The 25,944-nt window shown below is 36.9% G+C and overlaps 1 protein-coding gene across 43 annotated transcripts in view; it reads left to right on the plus strand.

The window, feature by feature from the left end:
- kif1aa (kinesin family member 1Aa) overlaps positions 1-25,944 on the plus strand; it is a 117,709-nt gene that overhangs the window by 24,271 nt on the left and 67,494 nt on the right. For 32 of the 43 annotated variants that reach the window (XM_021477120.3, XM_021477121.3, XM_021477124.3 and 29 more), the window contains exons 3-14: positions 6,223-6,296; positions 6,371-6,550; positions 7,145-7,210; positions 7,440-7,618; positions 14,215-14,326; positions 14,538-14,615; positions 16,366-16,431; positions 16,549-16,566; positions 16,769-16,847; positions 16,934-17,012; positions 18,798-18,940; positions 21,080-21,118. In XM_021477120.3, coding sequence (XP_021332795.2) covers positions 6,223-6,296; positions 6,371-6,550; positions 7,145-7,210; positions 7,440-7,618; positions 14,215-14,326; positions 14,538-14,615; positions 16,366-16,431; positions 16,549-16,566; positions 16,769-16,847; positions 16,934-17,012; positions 18,798-18,940; positions 21,080-21,118 — 1,113 coding nt within the window. Of the gene's footprint in view, positions 1-6,222; positions 6,297-6,370; positions 6,551-7,144; positions 7,211-7,439; positions 7,619-14,214; positions 14,327-14,537; positions 14,616-16,365; positions 16,432-16,548; positions 16,567-16,768; positions 16,848-16,933; positions 17,013-18,797; positions 18,941-21,079; positions 21,119-25,944 lie in introns of those variants that run through there. The other 11 variants (XM_021477125.3, XM_068221977.2, XM_068221978.2 and 8 more) reach the window with 3 other exon arrangements.

Raw genomic sequence — 25,944 nt, forward strand, 5'->3', positions numbered from 1 at the left:
GTGAGCTCGCTGTGTTCTGTGCAGCTGAGCAGAGCAAGAAAGTTTTAATCGGCTTTGTTTTATGTTCACTCGAATTATTCCTACCGGGAGCTGTTTGCACTGTGAATCTGACAACACGAAAATAAGTAAAAGAATGGCATGCATTAATTACTTTTGTCCGTCTCATCATCTGCACGAGCATGAATTAACGAGCTGTTATTCTGCCGCTGGACATCACTGAAGCGGAGAAATTAACACTAGTTTGATCAAGTATAAATATCATTATAACTATATTGTATAAATATGATTATAACTAGGTCTACAGCAACCTGATAATCAAAAAACAAATGACATGATATCACAGGCGATTGTCTTCTGACTGTAGACAATTCTCATATAAGTTAGCTTTAGAAGCATACAGTACTATGTGATCTATAAAATTTGTAAAATAAACATTTGCAGGTTAATGAAACAGCAGGGGCCTTGGTACAGATGAAAAGTTTAAAAAGTGTATTTGTATATAGAGGGGTAACTAGATAGAATAGACAGAGATAGGTTGATCTCAGCAGCAGCTGCCGAAGAGCTGCGCGCTGCAGACGCAGCTGGTGTGAAAGGCAAACGCCTGCGTGCTGCTACTGCTCGACAAACGCGCTGCTCACGCTCTGCTCACGCGCCGCTGACGCTTGCGGTGTGAAACAGGCGTCAGCATACTGCCAAATTAGTTAAAATGTGCTTTAAGGACAAAAGAGTGAATGTTTTGGAGTGGCCATCACAAAGCACTGAACTTAATCCTATAGAAAATTTGTGGACAGAGTTGAAAAAGCTTGTGCGAGCAAGACAAATCTTTCTCAGTTACACCAATTCTGTCAAGAGAAATGGGCCAAAATTCTTGCAAACTATTGTGAGAAGCAAAAAAAATCCAAGGAAATTGACTGTAATATTTTGACTGTCTAGAGATTTATAAAAAAAATTCTCTCATTACTCTGGCATTTTGCAAACGTAAATCATTTAGGTAATCATAACGGAGCTAAAATGGTAAATGTTTAGTATGATTTACCACCAGACATTTAAGAAAATGGTTATGTTCATTTTTGGGGTGTATGTAAACCTCGGGTTTAACTGTATTTACTATATGAAAAAAAAAAAAAAACATTTAATTCAGTTTGGAGCAAAATTTCTGATTTTCCTATTTCATTTTTGATGATTTTAAGCAATTTCCCAATGTCATATTGCTGAAGATAAAACATAAAGATCAACAAACTACATTATGTAATCAGATATGTTTAGTTCACTGGCTCTCCAGCGTCCCTGGAGAACCAAGATAAGTGTTTACTTACGGCAGACGTATTGACTCTCTGAAGGTCACTCTTGAAATGCCCCTTTTTGAGGTCAGAACACACTGTATGATTCACAGGATGCTTAAATCCATCACATTTGTCTTGTTGTTTTTTAGCGGACTGTGCTATTTTACAGACACAAGAAACATTTAGAAAAGCTTTCCTCATCACTGCTTGACTAAAGTCTGAGTTTGGTAATGGCTACTGAACCACAAACAACAAATCAATGTCTTTTTTGTGCTTACATTGGCTTTTCAATACATGGTTGATTAAATTTACAAAATACAGTTTTCTTAAGAGGCTATTTTTATCCATTTTTGGCTTGTGGTCTTGCACATCCCACCATATGGCCGCAGAGATGTGTTTGAGTGAGGAGACAGTATGTTCTGTCAGAGCTCATGCTGCCTGTCAGACTCTTGACTGCAGCGTCTGTGATGCTGTGTGGGCTGGATATGAGTAAGACTGACCGAACACTGCTCCGCTAATGATGTTCTGAGTGATCGTTAAATGGATAGTTCACCCCAAAAATGGCTGCTCTGCCACCAATTACCGGCCCTTAAAACCAGTTTCCAATTCAACACAAGGCGAGAAACTGCAGACAAAATACACTGTTCTTTCAGGGCTGAGTTTTATACTTGCTTGGGTACACACAGTAAATGATGTCATCACAGCATTGGCAGAAATTACTTTGAGTGCATGCAACCTCATTCTGGCTGATGATGTTAGCTGCCGAGTAAGGCTGAGTCAGATGAATGTACACGCCTTATCTTTAGCAATCCAAAACTACTGCCATGATGCGAAGTGCTTTAGGTTTATTTTGAAGCTTTGAAGAAAGATGATGTGCACAGGTCATCTAATGCTATTTAAATATATTCTGTTTGAATTTTATTGTATGAGATGGTTTATAAACAGATTTTGGAAGGAGCATGCACAGATGTTTTTACAAGACCAATTCAATATTGACAATCATTCTATTATCCATTAGCATAAGACCAAACCCCTATATAGTCAACCATGTTCTACCTTCATTTTTCTCTTGACTCTCAGCATCCATCCTCCATCCAAATAACCCAATAAATACCATGCCATTAAACCTGATTCCTACATAAATTGGACCGGGGGAGTGTTCTTCAGGCTAAAGACTACTGTACACTTGGAGCCCTGTCTCTCTCACTTCTGACAAGGGAAATAAAACAAGTTAGGGTGTCTTTTTAAGCTTGGCGTCCTCTCACTAGACAGCAAGCCAAATTTGCATATTCTATTCAGTCAAAAATCTGTAAGTGTGAACTCATGAAATTAATATTTTGCATTAAGCACACAGTTACTGTAGCTTAGATATATAAAATATTACACTAACACAACTTTACTAAAAGCAAAGACTTTTATGAGTTTCTTCCAAATTTATCCATAACTTTTATTTTATATACAGTATAATTAAATTAATTCATTTAGTTGCTCAACGTGCTGACTTCTTCATCATTTTTCCTTTCATAACATTTAGTCGTGCCCTGTTGTTACACCTAAAACACATCCATAACTTATTAAGAGAATGAGGACAACCCATTTAGACTATGCGCTGGGTGCACCAGCTTTTTTCCCATTCTTTAAATAGCAAAAGTGAATTTGGACACACCCTAAGTTCACCTGCAGTGTGCGCTTTAGACTATGCATTTAGATCTTTAAAATAGATCCCATTGTATAAAAAAAAACAAAAAAACAATGAAACGCCATTCGGTGTTCAAATTTCTGTTATAGTTATATATTTTTTATTGCAATAATGCATTTTTGCATATTTAAACATAATATTTTAAAAGGTTTATTCTATTATATATATATGTATATGTGTACAGTAGGTGTCTTTTTCTGACCTGTGTTTTATACTTGAAGAACTCCAAACTCTGTCCAACAAGTTGACAGTCTTTTTATTATTTGACTTTGATATTACAAAATCTTCAAAATTACTGCCATGTACAAAATCTTAAACAAAAAATAAAATCGAAAACCAGTATCTTCCCAACAGCTCTTCTCAGCAGAATCAGCACTCTATTGCTAACGCACTGACACTCTATCCCTAACACACTGACACGGTCATGTTGACGCAGTCAAAAAAAAAATAGTTTGACCTCCTTTCTGCCATCCACCTGTCAGTAATCAGGCTCTTTAAAATACATGAAAATATTCATATGCCCTCCAGTGCTTACAAAAAGAATTAAAACCCAATAATAATAATAAAAATGATAATAATAATAATGGCTCCAACACTATAGGGAAATAAGATGACAGCTCTCCTATTCATCTGCAGTGTCTTGCGTTACATTTTCTTCCATAATTCACTTGGTATGTTTTCAGCTCAGTATGGTTTTGTACACATTTTTATTAGGACAGTGCAAAATAGCATTATTAAATATGAGTATAGTTGTTGTTGTGAATGCTTCAAAGAAACCTCTCTGTTGGCTAAATGGGTTTGTAAAATATATTCCGGATGAGCAAGTTCATTTAATTATTTTTGTCATTGCAATATTTTTGAAAAATTTAATTGCTGCTCACCTTGTTCGTGTGACAATTCTTATAGCACATATCCACCACCCCATCTCCACCTTTATTTTATTCACATCTGTTTTATGCATTATTGATAGAACTGTCCTGAGGGATATTTAGAGATGTAATTTGAGTCTTTAGATTTGGAGTTGTGCTTTCAGACCTCCACTATGGCCAGTAAGCTAAACTTGTTTACATGTCTCTCACTCAGTATGAATTTAAAAAGCACAGTCATGGATGAGGAAAAAAACTTTAACTGAACTCTGAACTTAGATTTCAGACACTGGCTGTATTTATTTCAAGTTTTTTTTTTATTTTTGTTTTGTTTATCTGTCACAACACATGCAGGAGGTTAGCCTTATAGGGCATGTTACAACTTGTTTATTGTCAGAGAGACTTGAAATGTTTGTTTTCATTCATGTTTGTGTAAAAGCTGATGAGTTGATAAAAATAAATACACAAACCAATGCATTCTCACCTGGGAAAGGTTCTTTGATTTGTAGTTGAATAATCAAGTGAGAACCAAAGTTATCTTTTTTTCAAAGGAAACACAAATTATTTACAGAATTTTTTTTTGTTGAAAAACATTTATTTTTGGCATATTGTTTCTGAAAACAAAACAATATTTTTGGCTTGTCTAGAAAATGTTTCTTAATTTAAGGATTTGTTGAATTTGGACTTGGAACAAAACAAAAACTCCATGTAAGAAAAAGTTTTTAGCAGTAGAAAATCAAAGTATACACAGTCACAGTGCACTTTTCTTATTTGTTTGGGTTTAGGGAAGAATTTAGGTCAGTGGTTTGCTGGTCTAGGGGATCTGTATGACATAAAATGTAAAAAACAAAACTGGACAACTTTTCTAATGTGGTCAGTTTGCTCGGTAGCTCCCTTAGTGTTGTACTTTTGATACATACTCATGTCAAGTAAAGCATGGTTCCACAAAAAGCAATGTAAAATCAAGGTAGAACTACATGGTTGCGAGCACTTTTCTGTTACGTTTGCTATTAAAAACACTATTGGTTGGGTTAAGGTGAAGGGTTTAGGTTCACTATGTGATCTACTCAACAAGCCCTGCCATCTCATTGACGTGTAGAAGAAGGATATGTGTCAGAAATGTATAACAAAACATACCCTAAGTAACATATTTTAGATTTGCAAAATGTAGACAGCCTGCTTTAGTGGATTTGCCATCTGAAACAGGCAATAAAACGCACCCAGGGCACATACCTGTCAACATTGGGATGTGAAAATAAGGGATACCTATTCATCCCACTCCCCCTTGCTGTTCTAACACTTTTTATGCTCATTTAAGACAAAATTTGTTGTGTTTAAAAGAAAACACAGCAAGTTTGACATGATTAGATGTTATTATTATTATTATTATTATTTTATGTGTATTTGTGTATTATGTGTTTTATGTTCAAACATGCACCCAAAACCTAGACCGCTTTAAATCCGAATCCATGTGGGAAACATCGTCTGTTTATCACCATGGATCGCACTTGACAGTCATGAACCACTATATGGACTGACTGTTTTAAGGATTGCGTAAGAGGGGCAGCGGTGCCTGTAATTTAAAGGAAGGGAATTGCGCCATTTTTATATTTATTTCAAAGTGTTTTCATGCCTAAATAAAATGAAAGCACAAAACAGATTCACCTTTAAGAGCAAGAGGCGTCCCCTGGTGGTTCAGCTGTATGGGTTGCAAATAGGGAGTATCACCTTATTGATGTTTCTTGCCACCCTTCATAGAATGATAAAAAAAAATTGGAGAAATACAGGAAAATACCTTTACACGATTATAGCAAGATAAAATGATAAAATACTGGAAAATCAGGAAGGTTGACGGGTATGCCTGTGGCAACATATTTTACATTTCACAAAAATGTAGCCTAAGGCATGTAATTCCAATGAGCCAGGGCTTGCAATTGAACTTGTAAAATCAAAATCTTTACACCCTAAATCACGTAACACCAACGCCTGGAAAAATATCTAAAATTCAGCTTGGTCATTACATGACATTTTAACAAAAGTTATTTTAAGCAGTGCTCTATATGCAAGTAAATGACTTTTCTTGTGACATCTACTTACTGTGTGATTTTCAATTTACACTCATCACCATATGCAAATCAGCGTAATTACCATCTTGTGTGATTCCTGTCTCCCCGTGATGACTTTCATTTACCTCCGGTGAGAGCAGCAGGGTTTTTGAGCTCTCGTTTAGCAAAACTCCAGTGACTCAGCACTTACTGCCTCTACTTTTCGCCACTAAATGGCTGCCACACACAGAGTATTGAGTGTCCGCTAAGTACCTATAACATGTTTTATTAAGCGTATTCATCCTCTGCCATCTTTCCTTTTCTTTCAGCCATCATCAACCCCAAAGCACCCAAAGAAAACAAAAGCTTCAATTTTGATTACTCCTACTGGTCACACACTTCGGTGAGTCTGGTTCAAATAGATACAATGTTCAAAACCTGTAAATACCTAATGCATTTATCTTAATATCTCCACAGCCTGAAGATATCAACTATGCGTCCCAGCAGCAAGTCTACAGAGACATCGGAGAGGAGATGTTGCTCCATGCATTTGAAGGCTACAATGTCTGTATTTTTGCATACGGTCAAACTGGGGCCGGTAAATCCTATACCATGATGGGCAAACAGGAGAAGGACCAGCAGGGGATCATTCCACTGGTAAATGAACAAATAACAAAAAAAAAAAGGGACGCAAATCCCTCAGCAAACAATTTTGTGTTTAATAGACATCTAACAGACATCTAAAAATAGACAGCTTGGCTAAAACAAGGCTAAACTTGGGCTGTCCACATCTAAGAATAGCCCAAAACAAGATTAGTCATCAAATATACAGATTAGACAGACTTTATATGTGTAGTCATTAATTTCTGTTTATTTGATGACTAGTCTAGTTTTGGCCTATTCTTAGATGTCTATTAAATATTTCCTGACAGCCCATATTTAGCCTTGTTTTAGCCAAGACGACTATGTTTAGGCGTTTATTTTACATCTATTAAACGTCTTTTAAAAACAAAAATTGCTCGCTGGGGGTGCATCGCTAACTTGTTTCTAAAGCATTTATTTTCTCTAGGATCACAGGAATACACATGAAAATGCTATGTGTTCAGAGGTTGTGTGAATAAGATCAACTCAAACAGGATTTAATGACAAGTCAAACACCAAGCTGACCAGTGCACACACTATAATTCACTAAATAATCTTGGTTTATTATGTCTGCCTGTTTCCTTTTCTCTCTCCTATCCTGACCATCAGCTGTGTGAAGACCTTTTCACTAAGATAAATGAGAACAATGACAACAACATGTCCTATTCTGTGGAGGTGAGATTGGTCAAGTTCCTATTTTAAATCTTATTGCCAAATTGACTGTTATTTTGTGTGAATCTGTACATCTTGCATGTCAGTAATAGCAATATTTAAATTGTGAGTTCTGCATGCAATTTCTGTTTTAATATAGTAATATATGTTTTTAAATAGAGATTTCACTTTTAATCCTCAATTATAATGTATTTTTGTTTTTTTAATCAGTCTGTTATATTTGTCCTTTCAGGTTAGTTATATGGAGATCTACTGTGAGAGGGTACGGGATCTTCTAAACCCTAAAAACAAAGGAAACCTACGTGTGCGAGAACATCCGTTGCTAGGCCCATATGTAGAAGATCTGTCCAAACTCGCCGTCATGTCATATAATGACATCCAAGACCTGATGGACTCCGGGAATAAGGCTAGGTATTCTAATGCTTTGTAATGTTTTGTATTCTGTTCTATTCAGGGCTGTGTTTCCTAAAAGCATTGTAAGCCTAGGACCGCAATTGACCTTGATGTTAATTTTAGTGATTAGAATAGAATAGAATAGAATAGAATAGAATAGAATAGAATAGAATAGAATAGAATAGAATAGGGCTAGGTTTTCTATTCTATTCTATTCTATTCTATTCTATTCTATTCTATTCTATTCTATACTTGTTTAATCTCTCAACCACAGTGTGTGTGTGTGTGTGTGTGTGTGTGTATATAGAGTTACAGTAGGTCTATAAACATTTGGACATCGACACAATTCTAACATATTTAGCTCTATACACCATAACACAATGGACTAGGAATAAACAAGATGTGCTTTAACTGCAGACTGTTAACTTTAAGTTGAGGGTATTTAGATCCAAATCAAGTGAACGGTGTAGGAACTACAACAGTGTGCATATGTGCCTCCCACTTGTTAAGGGTCCAAAAGTTATTGGAGAATTGGCTTCTAAGTTGCTCCATGGCCAGGTGTGTGTTATTCTCTCATCATCCCAACAACGAGCAGACAAAAGGTCCAGAGTTCACTTCAAGTGTGCTATTTGCATTTGGTTATTGTCAACTCTCAAGATGAGATCCAAAGAGCTGTCACTATCAATTTCTGCACTTATCCAGCAAGCCATCATTATGCTGAAAAAACACAACAAACCCATCAGAGAGACAGCAAAAAAAAAAAAAAAAAAAAAATAGACGTGGGTAAACAACTTTTTGGAACATTCTTAAAAAGAAAGAACACACCAGTGAACATAGCAACACCAAAAGACCCGGAAGATCACAGGTCTTGTGGTGGACCAAAGAATTCTTCACAAAAGTTGGCCAGATCAAGAACACTCTCCAGGAGATACAGTAGGTGTATGTGTGTCAGGGTCAACAATCAAGAGAAGACTTCACCAGAGTGAATACAGAGGGTTCACCACAAGATGTAAACCATTGATGAGCCTCAAAAACAAGAGGGCCAGATTAGAGTTCTACAGTATTTATTGATGATGTGACTGAAGTCTGAAGTGTTTTAGGCAATGTTTTCTGCTCATATTAAGCCAAATGCTTTAGAGCACATTGGGCGGTGCTTCACAGAGCAGATGAAGAATGACCCAAATCATACTGCAAAAGCAACCAAAGTGTTTGTGGCGAGGGGGCGTGGCCGAGAGCCGTGGGAACGGGGTGAGGCCACCGCGTGAGTGGATACACGTGCGGTGCGCACCTGCCTCTGATCCCACGGAAGGAGCTCTGGACCATAAAAGGAGGACCGATGGCAGAGGAAGCCGAGAGAGGACCGGGCCCGGGCATATTGTTTTACTTTTGCTTTCAGTTTGACGGCAGTCTGACGGAGCTGCCGTCCGTTTGTTTTGGTTTAAATGGCAGTCTCCGTGAGGAGCTGCCGTCATTATTATTAATAAATATTTTAAACCTGCGTCGGTTCTCCGCCTCCTTCTTACCGGCGGCCAAAGGGCCGTAAACTTCATTACAGTGGTGCCGAAGCCCGGGAGAAGGAGGGACGCGTTGTCCAGATGCCCTCGCCGCTGAGAGAGGGGGCGAGTGTTCGGGAGTTAACCCGAGTGGGGGAGAAACCCGTTCGTCTGCCCAGAGTGCCGGGGCGGCCTGAGGCTGGCGAGGAAAGGATCTGCCTGCTGCCGTCTCCCAGCATGGGGAGGAGCAGGGGACGCGGGGCTCACCACCGGAAGGGAAAGAGCTGAAGGGAGCCATCCCACAGAACCCGGGGGAGTCGCCGCGATCCGCCATGATGCCAGAGCCTGCATCCATCCACCGAAGCGGGAGCGGAGCAGGAGACCAGAAATGCCGCCAGCCAGCCAGGAGAACCGCCGCCGGACGCCAGAAGACGGACGGGTGGATAGATTCCTCCACAGGGCTCCCAGCACGTCGTCGCATCTCTCAGCTGGTGGAGGACCGAGTGGCAGCGTGTCTGGAGAACCGAACCCCAATTTTTTTTTTTTTTCCTCTCTCCCCTTTCTCGGTCTACTCTGTCTTTCCTCCTTTTTTTTCCATCTCCTTTTCTCTCGGCCCGTCTCATATAGGTCTCGCGGGTGCTGTGGCGCCAAACCCCCCCCCCCCCCCCCCCCCCCCCCGGAGTATGCACAGCCACGGGGTGCCCCCGGCCTGTGATGGGAGATGGGGGTATGTGGCGAGGGGGCGTGGCCGAGAGCCGTGGGAACGGGGTGAGGCCACCGCGTGAGTGGATACACGTGCGGTGCGCACCTGCCTCTGATCCCACGGAAGGAGCTCTGGACCATAAAAGGAGGACCGATGGCAGAGGAAGCCGAGAGAGGACCGGGCCCGGGCATATTGTTTTACTTTTGCTTTCAGTTTGACGGCAGTCTCCGCGAGGAGCTGCCGTCCGTTTGTTTTGGTTTAAATGGCAGTCTCCGTGAGGAGCTGCCGTCATTATTATTAATAAATATTTTAAACCTGCGTCGGTTCTCCGCCTCCTTCTTACCGGCGGCCAAAGGGCCGTAAACTTCATTACAGTGTTCTTGAAAGGAAAGAAGTGGCCATGGCCAAGTCAATCACCTGACCTGAAACCGAATGAGCATGTATTTTACTTGCTGAAGACAGAACTGAAGGAAAGATGCCCTAAGAACAACCAGGAACTGAAGACAGTTGCTGTAGTGGCCTGAAAGAGCACCACCAGGAATGAAACCCAGCGTCTGATGATATTGATGTGTTCCAGACTTCAGGCTGTAATTGACTACAAAGAATTTGTAACCAAGTCTTAAAAAGTGAAAGTTAGATTTCTGATTATTATTCTGTCCCATTACTTCTGGTCTCTTAACAAGTGGGAGGCACATATGCAAACTGTTTTAATTCCTACATCCTTCACCTGATTTGTGTATAAATACCTTCAAATTAAAGCTGACAGTCTGCTGTTCAAGCACATCTTGTTCCTTTAATTTCAAATTCATTGTGTTGATGTATGGATCCAAAGATGTTAAAATTGTGTCGATGTCCAAATATTTATGGCCCTAAATATGTGTGTGTATATATATATATATATATATATATATATATATATATATATATATATATATATATATATATATATATATATATATATATATATGAATGTTATGTTCTTTCAAAAATATTCAACTATACAATCACAACAATAATAAGCAGCACAGAAATATTTTAAGTAAAAAAAAGAAAAATCATGTAAGGATGAGAATGTAGTTAATTTGACGTTCAAAGGTTTTAATTTGCAGTAATATTTATAGAATAATCATATTTTTAGATGCAGCATTTATGCATATAACATACTTTTAAAGTTATAATTGTTAATGGGAAACTCTGTAGTTATATAGGACCGCTGAATTTACTGATTTGAGTGTCTAGATGGATGCAAGAACAGTTGAAGAAACCTGGAACCTTAAGTCAAATTTCTGTTTGAGAAGCTATTTTATTTTATCAGTAGTGCATGTCAATGTTTTTTATACATTAACAGTGAGTGAGACAGACGTGAATTAATACAGGCATTCAATTATTTGCTGTCATCTAAAACACACCCACAGATGGATTTTGGCTGTTGGAATTTGAGTGTTGCCATAGAAACAAGTAATTTCCCAGTATGAGAACATGAGCTGCTCCAAGTAGAATCTCTATTTTTTTGTGTAATAACAGTCCTGTTGACACAATGTTAAAGCATTCTATTCTATTCTATTCTATTCTATTCTATTCTATTCTATTCTATTCTATTCTATTCTGCCTTCCAGATTACCTTCTCCCATGTCCGTTTTCAAGGTTTTTCTGACCACATTGAGGGGAGAACAAATATTTACTCTTTATATCCTTATAATGTCATGGAAAATCATTTAACTTCAGGAGGCTTTCTGCTAGTGCATTCCTGTTTCCTCAGCTTAGAGTCACTCAGCGCTTCCTAATCTAAAGGTGTTGACAAACAACCATGCCAATTCATTACACCTTCCTCCTACTCTACACATTTGGCTTGTTATATAAGTTAATGGTTTGGCACAAAAGACAGGAGCTAACTAAATGAATAATGAGATTGAATATTTGTCGCCACTGTTGAGTGCAACATTTTAAAATACAGTGCCATCTGAGGTCTATCAAAATGTAATTTTAGATTTATTTAATGTATATGCACTGCCATATCAAAATTAAGTGTTGGTATTGTTAGATCACACTATTCACGCCAGATAAATAAGATTTAGCCCCTGACGGCAGATCCTTTCAGAAAATGTCTGTTTCTTTGTGTATTCAGACAACAAGCTTGCAGAGCTGCACAGTACCCAAACCTGTCAACCAGAATTCAGCTAAATTAACAGTCTTCTATCAATATAAGTGTTGACTGAGAAGAGGAGCAGAAGCAGGAGACAGAGTTATGATGATAAAGAAAGAGCAGAGTTTATTAAATAAACTTAGTTGTGTAAGATTCAATGCTCAGGCTTTACCTGACCAGGATAAATACAACAAGTGTTATTATACCACAAGCAACAGCAATGGAAAATTACTGCTTCACAACATTGCAGACCTTGAAATGGAGACATTCTCTTATCTCTTGGAAACAAGTGTTGCTTGAATCCCACAGTCAAATTGTAATAATAAAATATAAAAACATAATCAACTGACAAATAATAATAATAATAATCAAATCATTAACTAAGAATCAATAAAATGACATACTGATAATTATATAAATGACTAATGATCATATGATTAAATAAAATAATTAAATGAAGAATAAATTAATATAAACAAATGAAAATAAAACACAACATAAATGAATAATTACTTTCTTGAAGCAACACACACATTAGTTTGCTACAAGGGTTCTTAGATCTTTAGTTAGATTCTTCAGTATGATGTTTAAATATTTGTAAAATATCACCAAGACATTAATTTATTTGATCATTTTCTTAAAATTACATTGTTCAGTATTGTGATATACATTCAATCATTCATTCATCCATTTTCTTTTCGGCTTAGTCCCTTTATTAATCTGGGGTCGCGACAGCGGAATGAACCACCAACTTATCTAGCATATGTTTTATGCAGCGGATGCCCATTCACACCCATTCACACACATACTGTACACTATGGCCAATTTAGCCTACTCAATTCACCTGCAGTGCATGTCTTTGGACTTTGTGGGAGAAATCAGAATTTTTAGCAACCCTTACTCCATTCATCACCCATATACAGTATCATCTTTCAGAATTTACTCTAATAAACTGATTTGGCTTTCTTATGACATTTTTTATTACATATACTGTAAGTTAGGGGTGCTCAACCCTGTTCCTGGAGATCTATCTTCCTGTAGTGTTCAGCTCTAATTCTGATCGAACACACCTGAACCAGTTTATTAGGACCTGCACAGCACTTGATAATTACAGGCAAGTGTGTTTGATATGGGTTGCAACTGAAATCTGCAGGAAGGTACATGTCCAGGAACAGGGTTGATCACCTCTGCTGTAAGTTATTATATAACTTACAGCAATATATATAAGTATATATAATTTTTTGAAAAGGGGAAAAACAATAAATATTTGTATGAGTGCTGGAGTGTTTAAATAATTTTTTGTTTAAAATACGTGAAGGTCATTTGACCATCAGGAAGAATGCATCATCACAATTTTCACAGGACGAGTTCTGTGTTCTCATGGTCTTTGTTCTCTGCATTTTGGAATTGGGAAACAGCCATTATCATTGCGCAAAACAATTGCTCAACTTGACACCTTGACCTGTATGATATATTGTGTATAGATGTCAAATGCTATGATGTTCTAATTTCAAGATAATAAGTGTGAAAAGTGGCAAGGCAGTGGCGCAGTAGGTAGTGCTGTACTGAACCTCGGCTCAGTTGGCGTTTCTGTGTGGAAACGTGTGGGTTTCCTCTGGGTGCTCTGGTTTCCCCCACAGTCCAAAGACGTGGTACAGGTGAAATGGGTAGGCTAAATTGTCCGTAGTGTATGAGTGTGTGTGTGGATGTTTCCCAGAGATGGGTTGTGGCTGGAAGGGCATCCGCTGCGTAAAACTTGCTGGATAAGTTGGCGGTTCGTTCCGCTGTGGCGACCCCGGATTAATAAAGGGACTAAGCCGACTAGAAAATGAATGAATGAATGAATGAAAAGTGTAAAAAGTGTAAATACACATGTTTGATTTTGGTTTATTAGATTTAATCTTCAGTGGTTGGTTTACCAACTTTAATACTGCTCTAATATATAAAAAGTAAGCTCAAAAAGAGTTATTGCAGAGAGAAGACTTTATTCAACTATTATTCAGCTGCAATGTTAATGTGTCAGCCTTCAAGGATCTTAACCCAAATATGTGACAGTACTTTATACCAGCTACAAACAAACCATTGTGAATTTGCTTAGCAGGAATGTTTTATCAGCTGTTTGTAGGATCACAACTCCAGCATTCACAAAGTTTCACTAGATCTGAAGGAAATGCACTTTAAATGTGACAAAACTATAATAAACACATTAGTACTTCACATGAATGAAAGTCTCAGTGCTCAATAGGAATACCATTCTTTAATTTCTGATCTCCAGGACAGTAGCTGCCACAAACATGAATGAGACCAGCAGTCGTTCACACGCTGTCTTTAACATCATCTTCACCCAGAGGCGGCACGACTCGGAGACAGACAACACTTCAGAAAAGGTACCCTCTGCTCATGCACGTTACATACTCTGTCAGTCATGATTTACTGCATAAGGCAGGGCCATTTGTCTCTCGTTGTTGCATAGCGCTGTACTGAATGACATTTGACATTGGGAGTTGTTTTTTTCTGTGTGGATAATGAGAAAGGTGATATGGGCTTGTCTATTTCTCGGCATGTTCATTATTGACCTTACCTGAACCTCTCTGGCAGGTCAGCAAAATCAGTCTGGTGGATTTAGCGGGCAGTGAGAGAGCAGACTCTACTGGAGCCAAAGGCACACGACTCAAGGTGAGTGGGGTCTTTATCTTTTTTCTTTGAACTATCCAGTGGGCTGCATGCATTGCAAGTATAATACCGTGTTGTAAAATGTTCTCTGGAGTGACGTATCATGCTCTGACTGGAAATCTTATGGAAGAGTCCACTCTGACTGAACTGTGCTAATTATGAAGTTTGGTTGAGGGGGTTTATGCCGTGGGTTTTTTAAGGGGTTGGGCTTGGCCTCTTAGCTCCAGTGAAAGGAAATCTTAATGCTCCAGTATGCCAAGACATTTTGGACAATTTCATGCTCCCAACTTGAAATTGTGAGGATGACTCCTTCCTGTTTCAACATGACTGCATGACTGCATTCATGGAGGAACTTAAACTGGCCTGTACAAAGTCCTAACCCAAACCAGAAAGAACACCTTTGGAATGTATTAAAGCAGAGACCGTAATGCTGCGTTCACACTAGACTCAGATGAAGTGTCAAGTGCGAGTGATTTACATGTTAAGTCAATGTAAAGATGCAATTAGACTTCTTGCGGCGCGTTTCTTGCGAATAAGGCAGCCCGAATTAGCGTTTTATCCGTTTGATACAATTAACGCACAAATTGCTCAAGTTGGAAAAACTAAACTTCAGTGGACATTTGCGCCGCGTTAAACAATCATGAGGTTGGTCTTGTAAGGGAGTGATTATGAAGTAGTGTCAATTGTTGGTGTACAGAGGGGAAATCCTCTTGCCGACACCAGACAACAGTTCATCAAACTGGGCTTAGCTCAGTCTGAAGCACCGCTGAAAGCCTTCATCATCCACATATATTTTCTGGAGGAGTTGATGAACGCACAGAGCTTGATGCATCTCTGGAAGGTTCTAGTGGACTCAGACATGGCGCCGAATAAATATACGATGTTTTTCAGCCTTCCTAAAGCACATAAGCACAGCTATTATCTCAATAAAATCCATGTTAAGTAAATAGCAATAAAGCCAGAGTCAAATTTGGCACACGAATGAAGCGAGGAAACTCAAAATGTTCACGCGTCTATTTACATGCGAATATCGTGATTTATTCACGTGTTCCGCATCTGCTGTGAACACAGCATAAGCGAGACTCTAAACACACTCCTAAACATTGTGAGAAGCCTTCCCAGTAGAGTTGAAGCTGTTAAAGATGCAAAGGGTGGGCCAAGTCGATATTTAACCCTACGGATTAGAATAAAGTATGTCATTGAAATTAATGTATATGTAAAGGCAGACATATCAAAGTGTTTTTGGGAGTATAGAATAATTGAAAAAGACCTTCATATGAACTTACACAGCACTTTGTGCAGCATTTCATTTGTAAACAACACACCTGAACTCTGATGTAATATTAGTGTGCCTTGATGTGTAACAGCATTTAGCCTTCCCACTGCTGTTCTGATAAAAGCAGATAGACCCTTACTTCAATGTAATCAGGAAAGATGTGGTCAAAGTGGACAAAAGAGATGCATTTAAACACCAGGTGTTAACAGTAATTTGTCCTCTTTCCAATGATCAAATCAATGAAAACATGTCTTAATCCATCTTCCACATTATTACATTCCCACTTTGTTTCTTCTCTCTATTCCAAGACTATATTCTAAGAATCTATAAATGTCAACAGTTGTTTTTTTAATTTATCGTCTAGTTCTCTCCCCATACTTGCTGCTGTCATTGCATAGAGAGCATTTTAACGGCACTCCTCTTTATTCTGTCGTTAGTTTGAAATTGTAATTCTGTTTTCTACTTGCTCTTTCCTAGGAAGGGGCAAACATCAATAAATCACTCACCACCCTGGGAAAAGTCATTTCAGCTCTGGCTGAGGTGGTAAGTGTTTTGTTTTGCTCTGAGCCTTGAGGACGTTTGATGATTTATTGTTTACATAAAAAGTTCAATGCGTGTCAGTTTAATAACCTCCAATTTATTTTATTACTTACTTTGCAGGACTCTGGCTCTAACAAGGTATAACTTTCTTCAAACATGTTCTGAATACATGTTCAACAAATTTATGCATAATATATAAATGTATAATATAATATAATATAATATAATATAATATAATATAATATAATATAATATAATATAATATAATATAATATAATATAATATAATATAATATACACATTAATGTTGTATAATAACTCTATATTTCTTATCTACACAGAACAAAAAGAAAAAGAAGGTGGAAAGTTTTATTCCTTACAGGGATTCTGTGCTGACCTGGCTACTGAGAGAGAATCTCGGTATGTATCAAAAGTGTTCTGTGACATAAAAGATGATTTCAATGTATTTTTGCTCTCGAAAAACTTGACCTTTTGTCTTTGTGCAGGTGGCAACTCTCGAACCGCAATGGTGGCTGCTCTCAGTCCAGCCGACATCAACTATGATGAAACCCTCAGTACTCTCAGGTATAATGCATCAGTTTTATCATTTCACTCTCTTTCCGAGGTTGGTAATGAGCTAGGTAATGAGCTGAGGGATAACAGTACGGTATGCAACAATGGAAATGTTCCTGCACACACCTGTCTCCCACCTGCAATGTCCTTCAAATATGCTGGTGTGCAATAACATTGCTGAGCAGGGTAATTGAGCACCTATTAGAGGTGTGTGTGTGCAGTAAAGTTGAATGTCCATGTAAAATGCCTTTTTTTATTATTTGCTTAGCCATATCTAATGCTATAGTTTAAAACAGGAATGTCTAATCTTAAAACAACTACAGGATTATTGTTGCCATTTTCGCAATGTTCAAAAGCCTATTGGAAGATTGCTTGGAGATTTTTAGCAACAAAGGCTGTGTGTTTTCATTTTTAATATAACATTTTAGAATCCAGACTGACATTTCTACTGCTTTAAAAAAATCTGCTTCCACACTATACAGCTTAAAACACATGATATAAGACCATTCACATTCACTTGGCATGTGTATTAGAGCCCTGCACGGGCCTTAAATCTAGGCTCTAGCCCTACCCTTACCCGAGATGCACAGGCTGTGACCCTGCCCTTGTTCAACATCTTATCGAAATTTTGGCCCGAGTCCAACTTGAAGCCTGTCTTTCTTTTTCTGCCAAGCTTACACTGTTACAGCCATTAAAGCAGACCAGATTTGTATTTTGATATTTTATGTTTTTTTTTTATCAGAATATTTTAGAGAAATGTTTGGAGTTCTTTCTTTCCTTATTTATTTATTATTATTTTTTTTATGTAAGTTTTCGTTTTTTTTATTAACATCAATATCCAAGTGGTATGTGGTTCACAATAAGTTCACTCAACTTACAATTTGTGTATTTTGCATAACCAGTTGGCTCCTCATTTAAAGTTGTCACTATTTGAAAAGTTGACCTGAAGTTTGCTTTTCCTTTAGTGTTTTTTTTTTTTTTTTTTTTACAGTTTTAAGTTCATTATTAGCAATTTTTCGCTTTATGTTTTCCATTGTACGTGGCTGGAAATGCATGCTAGCTAAGACGTGAAAATTGTCCTGTAGCCCAGCCCCAGGGGCTTAAAAAAGTTGAGCCCCGACGGGCTTGGGCTGAAATGCAGGGCTCTAGTGTATATATTTGGCTGCCATTTATTCTTACTGGTTGTTTAATGGTCATATGAATGAGATAAAGCAAAACACGCTCCATTTACACTGAAATATAACACCAATATTTCCAAACTATAAGAGAGTCTTCATCATTTTCAAAATGATCAATTTTATGGGTCAGGTATACGGAAGTAGTGTGGACACCAGGTGTAATTGTTAAAAAGCGTATACATTTTGAAATAGAATGCAATAGTAAACAATGCCTGAGCATCAATCCTGGTTTTGTCTACATTTTTTTTATTGGTCGAAAATGCATAATTTTTAAACTCTTTTTGGCTTTTTTAAAATGAGTAACCATTTTCTACATGTGTCTGCAAAAATTACACAATGAATTTCACTCTCTTAAGAGTAACAATTATTTCACACATTTTCAAAAAATCCATTATTATTGTTATCATTATTATTATTATTATTAATATTATTATTATTATTTTTTCACCACAGTAAATTTTGCAATTGCATGAAAATAATAAAAAAATTTCCACACTACAACTAATAAAACCATTTTAAATAAAAACACACAATAAATTTAGCTATGAGAAAATGATCATTGTTTTCATATATTACCACTTGTCGATCCTCCTTAACCATTTGACATCCTTACTCGCAGGTATGCAGACAGGGCTAAGCAGATCCGTTGTAATGCAGTGATCAATGAAGATCCTAATAACCGTCTGGTGCGTGAGCTTAAAGATGAAGTGTCCCGTCTGAAAGACCTCCTCTATGCCCAGGGCCTGGGTGACATCATTGAGAGTAAGGACATTTGCTGTTTATTTGCTTTGATACCTCCTTTTTATCTTAGAGTTTGCATTACACGGTGACCATTGTTGATTTTATTGTACTGAAACATATATTTTAATATTTTGTTCCAAATCCTAGTAAGTTTCCTGTGGAGACAGCATTTTTGAAGCTTTGCAAATAGCATAGTGAGAAATTAGACAATGAAGTAGGTTGACCTGTAAGAGGGTTGATGGAGGGATGCTAAAATGATGTCAGAACCCGGAATAAGAATTCATTGCGGGTTCCTTTTTATAAATACTGGTTTTCAGGTCTTGACATTAAAACCCGCTAAATGCTGGTAGATTTCAGCGGTGGCAGGTAAGACTGACACTGCCACTAGCTACTTTGGCTGGTTGAAAATAATTTTCCCGGATAATAATTACTCTTAGAATTGAGAAGTAACACGACTGACAAAAATAATTGCGTTTGCGCGTGCAATAGAAAGCAGGTGAATACCGAATTAGAGGATAATCAATTGCGCTAATAGCTGAGGTGATGCGCACGACTGTTTAAAACGCGCATGCGCTCCCGTTTCTTTGCATGAAGCAACTGTGCCTAGAAACTCAACTGATGTGATCGGTTCTCAATCGGTCAAATAGACTAGACAAAAAGTGATGAACATGCACCTACAGTCTTGCTGCTTTTAAGAGTTCCAGATTTGTCTTTTTGTAAGCAGCACCGGTTGCTTTCTTTTTAATTGTTCTTTGAACAGATTATTTATTAATCTAACGTTAACCGTGCATGTGTGATCATCCTTTCAGTATCTCTCATGGTGTTTCTTTCTTTCGCGTTAATATGGTTTAATTATTTTTTTAAAATAACATTGGTTTAATGGGAGATTAACACCCCATTTATGTGTAGTTAATTGGTGATCTGTGTCCTTTATCCAGGACAGATTACAGTGCATATGTTTTGTTAAATAAAGATTATAGTATACAGCTATAATTTGCTTGTTTTGACACATTTAAAATTTGTGGCTAAAAAATAACTCATTGTTTATGTTTGATGTGGTCAGAGATAAATTTAGTAAATCCTTAATTTTGAGCTCTGAAAATTATGTGAAATAAAAACTAATTGTAATACTATGAAAGCGTGATCCATTTGCTCATGATTATTGAGCAAGCTCATACACGACACTCCAAAAGTGATGAGGAGGTATGTGGAGATAACGCAAAATCTAAATCAAGTCATTTTAGCATGTTAAAGTCATATTTATGTGTATAAAATACATTTTCCCAACAATAAAATTGTGGCTAGTGAAAATGGCGAGTGGCTAGTAATGTTGAAAAACTACTAGCCACACGGGCTGGTGATCAAAAAAGTTACTGTTAAGCCCTGCTGGTTTTTAAAATAAAGATTTGTAATTAATGAGTTTGGTAAGGTCTGCTGTAAATATAACAATACTTTAACATTTTGTTCACCAATATAAACGGCACAGATTAGCACCCCAAACTTTCTTATCTAGGTACTTGTTGGTAACCTACGCTTTATAAAAAAACAAATGACAGATTTAGAATTGATGATTTGATAAACCTGTGTCTAATCGGTTGAGATTATTGTGAAAAGGGTCTAAAAACAGCACAGTGACTTGCTAGGTTTTGGAACATCGTTTTCTACAAGAGATGGAAAATAGTTGCATAGATAATTATGTTTTAACTGAAATATACATAGGTAATTACAGCACATAGACACATACTTATAAAACAAACAAACAAACAAACAAACAAACAAAAAAAAAACAGCTCACACTGGGCCCTTAACTCATCCCTGTGCACTTCTAACTCTATTTCTCTATTTCTTCTAATCACTCGTTTCTTTTCTCATCCTATCGTCTCTTGATGGTGATCTCCCAGCGGGGAAATGCCTTATAGAACAGACGACCTGGAGTCCAGCCCTCTGGGTTTGGTACAATTCAGTGTCAAATGACTGTCAGAAGTCTAGTTTAGACTCAGAATTTTCTTTACTCAGAATTAGCCTTTAGTCTTTTGTATTAACATAAAATGAGTCTCATTTTCTCTCTCCCTTTCTCTCCTTTTTTGGTCAGTTTGGTATCTTTATGTAAATTATTGGTATTCCTCTTATGCTTGTTTCTTCTTTGTTGTTCTCTCTCAGCGTTTCGAGGGCCAGTTGAAGATTTTGCTGGTTTGAAATGTGTGTTTCTTGGGCTCTGTCTCACTCTTTCTTCTATGCTTTTGCAGTTTTTTATGGATAAAGCAGATCTCTGCAGCCTCAGGGTCCATTCAAGGGTTTGAGAGAAAGTTCATAATCTCTCGATCATCTCAGAACCATGTTCATATCACATCCCATGAAAGCCATAAATGTTTTTTATTTCTGTGAAAGCTACCAGATTCTCTTTATTTAGGAAAATCTAGCTATCTTCAGTTAAACATTTAAACAAAATGTTAATTTGTAAAATACAATTATATGAATACTAAACATTACTATATTTTGTTGTGTTTAGTATCATTTTTTATTTGAAATAATATAGCAAATATGATAATAACATTTGTAATGTACCAACATAATCTTTGAAATAATCTAAATGATTATTAGCAAAATGTCACTTTTTTGGGGTGGCATTTTGGATATATTCACTGGCCACTTTATTAGGTACACCTGTCCAACTGCTCGTTAAAGCAAATTTCAAATCAACCAATAACATGGCAGCAACTCAATGCATTTAGGCATGCAGACATAAGCTGCGTCCCAAATGGCACACTATACACTATGCACTCATGCACTATGTACTTATACACTTACACACTCAACAGGATAGTATATGTATGTAGCGTCGTCCCAAATGGAGCACTAATGTTTTTTTACTAAGCGGAAATTCAAACCGTTTCCCTGATGACGTTTGACGGTTGCCAAATCAGTGAAATAAACAACCGAATTATCAAATAATACCTGCCGTGAGTATTATCGCATTCACCATCGGGAGGCGCTATAATCACTCTCGTAGGAGAATTTTGCTTTGACCATCCAAAATAAATTAAGTTATCCAACATATGCGTCCGATAGCTCCGCCCCTTCTGCTACGTAAGCAAACCTGCGTCGTTGAGTGCGTGAAGTTTCCATCATTCCACACTTCATTTTACCGTCTGTATGAGTGCATCATACGGGTAATTAAAGTGCACTTACTATTTTTAGAGTTTTCAATATGAACGCACTACTTACACTATTTATACTACAAAATGGCATAGAATAGTGCATAAGTATGCGATTTGGGATGCAGCTACTGTCAAGATGATCTGTTGCAGTTTAAACCGAGCATCAGAGGAAAGAGGGAAGAGGAAGAAAGGTGATTTAAGTGACTTTGAATGTGGCATGGTTGTTGGTGGCAGACGGGCCTGGTCTGAGTAACATACCATGTAATAAAGCTTGAATCATTTCAGACTAATTTCTCGAACATGACAATGAGTTCACTGTTCTCAAATGGCCTCCACAGTCACCAGTCTCAATCTAATAGAGCACCTTTGGGATGTGGTGTAATGGGAGATTGGCATCATGAATGTGCAGCAACTGCGTGATGCTATCATGTCAATATGGACCAAAATTATTTCAAGGTATTTCCAGTACCTTGTTAAATTACAAAGGATTAAGGCAGTTGTGAAGGCAAAAGTGGGTCCAACCCAAGTAAGGTGTACCTAATAAAGTGGCCGGTGAGCGTATATTTTGATGATTTGACTGTGGCTTTTCTTCTAACCCTGGTCGCTGGTGTGGTTTCTGAGCTGGAAGCTGCTTTATCTAGTGTGGTGCCGCAGGGCTGTTTGCTCCCTCTCTCTTTCTCACTCCCTCTGTCTTTATCTTACTCTTTTGGCTTGCAATGCCTTGTGTGAAAAAATGTTATGTCACACTAATAAGCTAATTGATCTCACTCATTCACTCATCTGTCTTATTAATGTTCTGCGGTTGCCCTTAAAAGACATTTTTCTGCGCTTCATTTAATGAGATTGTCCTTTATAAAATAATTATCAAACTAAGGGGCATCTGCTTATGACACTTTTCTTCACAATAAATACAATAGTGTCAGGTTTTGTAATCTAATGCAAGAAAATGCATTTTTTTAAAGTTTAATCTGTGCCAAATAATGTTTTTGGTTCTGTTTAATGGACAACATGCACAAAAAATTCCTAAAAGATAATGAATGATGGGATACAGTGCCTGCCTGAATTTTGCAGTAGGAGGGGCTTATAGCAGATATATGTTTGAGTGACAGCATGCATTCTCTTTATGCAGTGGCTGCTTTTTGCTAACTGCAGCTTTAATAATGGCTGAAGATAAGAACTAATTTTTCTTCATATCTGATGTAATACATCACTCTTGTTCATGTAAATTGAGTGAGACAGGGAGAATGTTTTGTGGTCTTCTTAATATTTTTTATTGATAATGTCTAAACATGACACTGAAATTGTTTCAAAGTATCTAGTTATGCGTTTCTACCATATTTAATTGATAAATCTGATTTCTGCTTGTATATCCGTTTGTCTAGTTCGTTTAGTCAGTTGATTTTTGACGAGTAAATTTATAGTAGATATTAACACATGAAACACTTTTTAGATTGCCTGATAATTATGTAATATCTTGCACAGAATTGGCAAGAACAGCTTACAACTTGTTTAAAAGAAGGTGGATATTATATCTGAATCGAAAATAGAAAGCAGCAACCGGTTTAGACAAGTTTTAGAATGGTTTTATTATTCTTTTTTATATTAATATTTTTATTACTATTTCAAAGGAGAATTTTAAATAATATTTTGTTTTAATTTAGATTAGTTTTTTTAATGTATGCGTTTTTTTCTGTAGTTTTAATATTTCAGTTTATGTATAAGAATTTTTTTGTTTATTTTTTTGTTCATTTTTGTTTATTTAATTATTTAAATTTTTTATGTTGTGTATTGTATGTAATTTTTGTCATTTTCTTAAACTGTGCTGTAGATTTAAAATTATTTAACATTAATAAATTTAACATTGGCGGCGCGGTGGTGCAGTGGCACAGTGAGTGGTGCTGTCGCATCACAGCAAAAAAGTCGCTGGTTCAAGCCTCGGCTTGGTCAATTAGCATTTCTGTGTGGAGTTTGCATGTTCTTCCTCTGTTTGCGTGTTCTCCCTCTGTTTACGTGAGTTTCTTCATGGTGCTCCAGTTTCCTCCTAAGTCTAAAGACATGCGGTATAGGTAAATTGGGTAAGCTAAATTGTCTTTTTTTATGTTTTGCTGAAAAACAGCATTCATGCTGAGTCAGGCCGATTATCTTTTAATCTTTTCCTGTTGAAAAAATTATAAATAAATAAATAAATAAATAAAATGTCCGTAATGCGTGTGAATGAGAGTGTATGGGTGTTTCCCAGTGATGGGTTGCAGCTGGAAGGCATCCGCTGCATAAAACATTTACTGGATAAGTTGGCCGCTGTGGCGACTGCTAATGAATAAAGGGACAAAGCCAAAAAGAAAATGAATGAATGAATGAATAGTTAACATTTATATTTTGATAATTTTATTTATTATACTTTTTTCAGTTAGTTGGCAAGGAAACATTTCAAAAATTGTTATTTATTTATTTAAAAAAAAAATATATATATATATATTTATATATATATATATATATATATATATATATATATATATATATATATATATATATATATATATATATATATATATATATTCATCGACTTAACAAAAACAACGCTAGCTTGCCAGTAATGTCTTTGTAATGATAGGTCTAGTGGCAACAGAGATGGAATTCTCCATCAAAAGGGCGTCAAAACAGGAACAAAACTTTATTAGCTAAGGCAATCCAAAAGAATAATCCAAGAGACAGCCAAAGGACATGAAACAATTAACAATTCTAAGCAAAGAATGAGTGTGACTGTGGTACTTTAATAGTTTATGTAAGAAGTGAGGATGATCTGCAGCTGTGTCTGTGAAATCAAGGGGTGATCTAGAACTGGTGTGTGAGTGCTGTGCATGATGGGATTTGTAGTTCGGTAAAGTGGCTGATGTTTAGTTCTTTAGCAATCTGCAAATGCTAGATTGCTGGTAATCATAACAGTAATCAGATAAAGAATTAGAAATAATAATAATAATAATAATAATAATAATAATAATACCTGCACTAAGGATAAATAATCCTGCGCAAGGTAAAAAAACAATCTATATGCATTTTCTCTTATGGCACCGGCCAGTCATGAAAAATATTTTTAGACCATGTTTGATTGCATTTTCTCTGCTCCTAATGCAGCCATTATTCAAGCTGAGATAGATGCAGAGAGGAGAGAAAAGCTTCATTAATCTCAAGCCACGAAAAGAGGTCATTCATACTGGCACACAGTATAGCTTCGAGCAGAAAGTATTAGCCGAGGTGCATTATGTAATCCTCTCCTATCAGCTGTTATATGCATAGAATAGTACATCTCCATCTTAGTCATATATCACCAGGGGCCACGTCTTCTCACGTTTTCCCCAAGATATTTGCCTGCTTGCTCTCTGAGGAGTGTAGTAGCACTGTTTCTATAGCAGCACTGAGAGCTGTTATTGCGCTGAAAGTTGCAGAGACCTTGCAAATACAGACTCTTAGTAGATTATATGTGACCCTCGCTGGTCTTATGTTGCATGGGTCTATTTTAGTCAACAATACATCGTATGAGTCAAAATGATTGATTCTCCATTAATGCTGAAATCATTAGTACATTACAGTAAGTACAGATCATGTTACATGAAGACAATAAGTAAAAATACTTCCAGTTACAGTTAAAGTCAGATTTATTAGCCCTCCTAAATTATTAGCTCCTCTGTATGCCTATTTTTTTGCCCAATGTCTATTTAACAGATTTTTTCAGCACATTTCTAAAAATAACTAATTTCTAATAACTGATTTCTTTGATCTTGGCCTTGGAGAGAGTACATATTTTCAAGATACTAGTGTTCAGCTTAAAGTGACATTTAAAGGCTTAACTTGGTTAATTATGTTAATTAT

Source organism: Danio rerio, chromosome 6, assembly GCF_049306965.1.
Source record: "Danio rerio strain Tuebingen ecotype United States chromosome 6, GRCz12tu, whole genome shotgun sequence".
NCBI classification, from domain to species: domain Eukaryota; kingdom Metazoa; phylum Chordata; class Actinopteri; order Cypriniformes; family Danionidae; genus Danio; species Danio rerio.